Raw genomic sequence first — 5,148 nt, forward strand, 5'->3', positions numbered from 1 at the left:
ACCTGTCATTTGGGGAGGAGAGGGGACAGGACAGGACAGGGTACGACAGAACAGGGTAGGATAGGATAGAATAGAATTGAATTGAATTGAATTGAATATTTTGGGACCTTCCACCTGGGTACCTGATGTTTGGCTGGCCTTCTCCCTCTTCTCTGCGCGGTGCTCGCCCATGGCTCATGTGCCACGGCCAGACTCGCTGCACTCATCCAGGGTCTTTGAGCACAGGGGTCCCATCCCCATCCTGCTGCTCTGGGATGACTGTGCTGGTGGGGCACTGGCTGACCCCCATCTTCTCCCCTCTCTCCTCTCCCTCTCCAGGTTCCCTGGTCCAGGCAGCGCTGACTCAGCCACCCTCGGTCTCAGCGAACTTGGGACAAACCATCCAGATCACCTGCTCTGGGGGCAGTGGCACCTATGGTTACTACTATGGCTGGTACCAGCAGAAGGTTCCTGGCAGTGCCCCTGTCACTGTGATCTATGCTAACAACCAGAGACCCTCAGACATCCCTTCGCGATTCTCTGGATCTACATCTGGCTCCACAGCCACGTTAACCATCACTGGGGTCCAAGCCGAGGACGAGGCTGTCTATTACTGTGGTGCCTACGACGGCAGCAGCTATGGTGTCTGGTGACATGGATCCATAGGGAAGTGATCCAAAAACATCCTGCCATCGCAAGGGCCAGTTATGAGTCTCTGCTCTCCCCGTTTGATTGTGGTCACCACCATGGCCCTGCCCTTGCTGGCCTGTGCTGCAGGTGGCTGTGCCTTGTCTGCCAGTTCCGTCATCCCTTAGAGCCCCAGGTTTGTGCCCGTCCCTTGTCATTTGTGAAGGAGAGGAGAGGAGGATGGAATGGAATGGAATGGAATGGAATGGAATGGAATGGAATGGGATGGAATGGAAAAGAATATTTTGATTGGAAGGGACCTACAACAATCATCTAGTTCCACTGCCTGACCACTGCAGGGCTGACCAAAACTTGAAGCCTGTTGTTAAGGGCATTGTCCAAATGCCCCTCGAAGACTGACAGGCTTGGGGCACCGTCCAGCTCTCTAGGAAGCCTGTTGCAGTGTTTGACCACCCTCTCGGGAAAGAAATGCTGCGTCGGCCCCCAGCAACCCTGCCCCATGCTGCAGGGCCCCGTTCCTCCCGTGCTCCCCAGCTGGCACCCAGGACCCTGCCGGGTGCCTCCCTGCCCTCCTCCCAGCCCAGCTGCCTGCCGGGGGGGTCAGCCGAAACTGCGGCCCCAGCACCGAGAGGTGGGAACGTGCCATGGGCTGGGGAGCTGGACCAAAGCTCTGCCTTCAAGCCCTTGCGGGGTCTGCTCTATTGTGCCATAAGAAGAGCCTGCAGGCTACTGCAGCGTCAACTGTTCTTGCCCAGTGCTGGCCCATTGGGCTCATGCTCAGCCTGTGCATGAGCCCCCCAGCACCTCTGGCCCCCCAGGCAGTCGCTGGCCTTGGGCAATGCTTCACCACGGCCCCAAGACAGCCAGGGGCTGCCCAGCACCCTGACCCCATCTCCATCCATTGTTGGGACCCTCCACCTGCGTACGTGATGTGTGCCTGGCCTTTATCCCTCTCCTCCGTGTCCTGCTTGCCCATGGCCCATTTGCCACGGCCAGACTCGCTGCATTCATTTGGGGTCTTTCAGCACAGGGGTCTCTTCCCTGTCCCACTGCCCGGGAAGGGCTGTGCTGGTGGGGCACTGGCTGACCCCCGTCTTCTCCCCTCTCTCCTCTCCCTCTCCAGGTTCCCTGGTCCAGGCAGCGCTGACTCAGCCACCCTCCGTGTCAGCGAACGTGGGACAAACCGTCCAGATCACCTGCTCCGGGGGTAGCAGCAGCGATGGTTATCTTTATGTTGGTTGGCACCGGTAGAAAACACGTGGCAGTGTCACTGTCATCTATGCTAACAACAAGAGACCCTCAGACATCCCTTCGCGATTCTCCGGATCTACATCTGGCTCCACAGCCACGTTAACCATCACTGGGGTCCAAGCCGAGGACGAGGCTGTCTATTACTGTGGTGGCGAGGACAGCAGTGGCAGCTATGGTGTCTGGTGACAACAAGTAATAGGAAAAGAGACACAGACTTCTAGTTCAGGGGAAGCTTTAATGCCCTTCTCTCTCTTCTGGGGAAGTGGAGCTGTGGGCCTGAGGCAGTATCCTGTCCCCTCTGCATGACTGTGGCCGTGAATGTCCTAACTATTGTGTCCCAGAAAACTGGAGGTGAATTTGTGGCTCAGGACCATTGTCGTGGACTCTTCAAAATTCACAGTGTGGCATTGTCTGCCACCCCACAGGCTCTTGCTGCTGATGACCACGTCCTGCTGCTGCTGCCAGAGCTGCCTTTGTGCTGGAGTATGTTGGGCTGGGCCCTGCTCCCCAAATTTCTCTGTGATCATGTCCACTTCTGTTCTCATCTGACTTTGGCATTCCCCAACCTGCTGCCTGAGGAAGGGCTGTGCTGGTGGGGCACTGGCTGACCCCTGTCTTCTCCCCTCTCTCCTCTCCCTCTCCAGGTTCCCTGGTCCAGGCAGCGCTGACTCAGCCACCCTCCGTGTCAGTGAACCCGGGACAAACCGTCCAGATCACCTGCTCCGGGTTTAGCAGCATCAGCGGTGTTGCCTGGTTCCAGCAGAAGGTTCCTGGCAGTGCCCCTGTCACTGTCATCTACTACAACGACAAGAGACCCTCAGACATCCCTTCGCGATTCTCCGGATCCTTGTCTGGCACCACAGGCACGTTAACCATCACTGGGGTCCAAGCTGAGGACGAGGCTGTCTATTACTGTGGTGGCTGGGACAGCAGCAGCAATGGTGAGACAGGGCAACGGGGAAGTGATACAAAAACCTCCTGCCATCACAGGAGCCACTTAGAAGTCTCTGCTGTCCCCGTTGGATGGTGGGCCAGGTCACCACCATGTCCCTGCCCTGTGCTACAGGTGGCTGTGCCTCGTGTCCTGGATTGGCCATCCCTTAGAGCCCCAGGTCTGTGTCCATCCTTTGTCATTTGGGGAGGAGATGGGACAGGACAGGACAGGATATGATTAGAATAGAATAGAATAGAATAGAATAGAATAGAATATTTTGGGACCTTCCACCTGGGTACCTGATGTGTGGCTGGCCTTCTCCCTCTCCTCCGCACGGTGCTCACCCATTGCTCATGTGCCATGGCCAGACTCACTGCACCAGCGTTCCTGTCCCCGTCCTGCTGCCCGGGGAGGGCTGTGCTGGTGGGGCACTGGCTGACCCCCTTCTTCTCTTCTCTCCCTCTCCAGGTTCCCTGGTCCAGGCAGCGCTGACTCAGCCACCCTCCGTGTCAGCGAACGTGGGACAAACCGTCCAGATCACCTGCTCCGGGGGTAGCGGCAGCAGCGGTTATGGTTATGTTGGTTGGCACCAGCAGGAAACACCTGGCAGTGTCACTGTCATCTATGCTGAGGACTACAGACCCTCAGACATCCCTTCACGAATTTCTGGATCCAAGTCTGGCACCACAGCCACGTTAACCATCACTGGGGTCCAAGCCGAGGCCGAGGCTGTCTATTACTGTGGTGGCGGGGACAGCAGCGGCAGCAATGGTGTCTGGTGACGACAAGTAATAGGACATGAGAGACTGACTCCTACATCAGGGGAAGGTTTTCTGCCCTTCTACCTCCTGGCTGAGCAGAGTTGTGACTGTGGGGCTGAGGCAGGTTGTGTCCCCTCTGCATGACTATGGCTGTGAATGTCCTCCCTTTTATGTCCCAGAGAACGGGAGGTGACTTTGTGGCTGGGGACCATTGCCCTGGTCCCTTCAAAGTTCACAGTGTGGCATTGTCTGCCACCCCATGGGCTTCTGCTGCTGATGACAACGTCCTGCTGCTGTTGCCAGAGCTGCCTCCATGCTGGAGTATGTTGGGCTGGGCTCTACTCCCCAAATTTCCCTGTGATCATGTCCGCTTCTGTTCTCCTCTGACTTTGGCATTCCCCACTCTGCTGCCTGAGGAAGGACTGTGCTGTTGGGGCACTGGCTGACCCCCGTCTTCTCCCCTCTCTCCTCTCCCTCTCCAGGTTCCCTGGTCCAGGCAGCGCTGACTCAGCCACCCTCGGTCTCAGCGAACGTGGGACAAACCGTCCAGATCACCTGCTCCGGGCTTAGCAGCGGCTACAATGTTGGCTGGTTCCAGCAGAAGGTTCCTGGCAGTGCCCCTGTTACTGTCATCTACTACGACAACAAGAGACCCTCAGACATCCCTTCGCGATTCTCCGGATCCTTGTCTGGCTCCACAGCCACGTTAACCATCACTGGGGTCCAAGCCGAGGACGAGGCTGTCTATTACTGTGGTAGCTACGACGGCAGCAGCTATGGTGTCTGGTGACATGGATCCATAGGGAAGTGATCCAAAAACATCCTGCCATCACAAGGGCCAGTTATGAGTCTCTGCTCTCCCCGTTTGATTGTGGTCACCACCATGGCCCTGCCCTTGCTGGCCTGTGCTGCAGGTGGCTGTGCCTTGTCTGCCAGTTCCATCATCCCTTAGAGCCCCAGGTTTGTGCCCGTCCCTTGTCATTTGTGAAGGAGAGGAGAGGAGGATGGAATGGAATGGAATGGAATGGGATGGAATGGAAAAGAATATTTTGATTGGAAGGGACCTACAACAATCATCTAGTTCCACTGCCTGACCACTGCAGGGCTGACCAAAAGTTGAAGCCTGTTGTTAAGGGCATTGTCCAAATGCCCCTCGAAGACTGACAGGCTTGGGGCACCGTCCAGCTCTCTAGGAAGCCTGTTGCAGTGTTTGACCACCCTCTCGGGAAAGAAATGCTGCGTCGGCCCCCAGCAACCCTGCCCCATGCTGCAGGGCCCCGTTCCTCCCGTGATCCCCAGCTGGCACCCAGGACCCTGCCGGGTGCCTCCCTGCCCTCCTCCCAGCCCAGCTGCCTGCCGGGGGGGTCAGCCGAAACTGCGGCCCCAGCACCGAGAGGTGGGAACGTGCCATGGGCTGGGGTGCTGGACCAAAGCTCTGCCTTCAAGCCCTTGCGGGGTCTGCTCTATTGTGCCATAAGAAGAGCCTGCAGGCTACTGCAGTGTCAACTGTTCTTGCCCAGTGCTGGCCCATTGGGCTCATGCTCAGCCTGTGCATGAGCCCCCCAGCACCTCTAG

At 57.6% G+C, this 5,148-nt stretch overlaps 2 protein-coding genes and 1 gene segment (V, D, J or C); all 3 read left to right on the forward strand.

The window, feature by feature from the left end:
• The first annotated feature begins 254 nt into the window (after positions 1–254).
• On the forward strand, positions 255–951 carry LOC126041208 (Ig lambda chain V-1 region-like). The segment is given in 1 exon segment: positions 255–951. A coding segment is annotated over 1 exon segment (378 nt).
• Positions 952–1,271: 320 nt separating this feature from the next.
• On the forward strand, positions 1,272–3,254 carry LOC126041209 (uncharacterized). Its single transcript, XM_049806581.1, has 5 exons — positions 1,272–1,318; positions 1,446–1,549; positions 1,751–1,860; positions 2,220–2,361; positions 2,523–3,254. Exons 1-5 carry the CDS (start codon positions 1,272–1,274, stop codon positions 3,047–3,049), a joined length of 930 nt encoding a protein of 309 aa, XP_049662538.1. The 3' UTR covers positions 3,050–3,254.
• Positions 3,166–4,934, forward strand: LOC126041212 (immunoglobulin lambda-1 light chain-like). The gene is made up of 3 exons (XM_049806583.1): positions 3,166–3,235; positions 3,281–3,590; positions 3,994–4,934. Exons 1-3 carry the CDS (start codon positions 3,166–3,168, stop codon positions 4,361–4,363), a joined length of 750 nt encoding a protein of 249 aa, XP_049662540.1. The 3' UTR covers positions 4,364–4,934.
• The last annotated feature ends 214 nt before the right edge of the window (positions 4,935–5,148 follow it).

The sequence above is a fragment of the Accipiter gentilis genome, chromosome 7, assembly GCF_929443795.1.
Source record: "Accipiter gentilis chromosome 7, bAccGen1.1, whole genome shotgun sequence".
NCBI classification, from domain to species: domain Eukaryota; kingdom Metazoa; phylum Chordata; class Aves; order Accipitriformes; family Accipitridae; genus Astur; species Astur gentilis.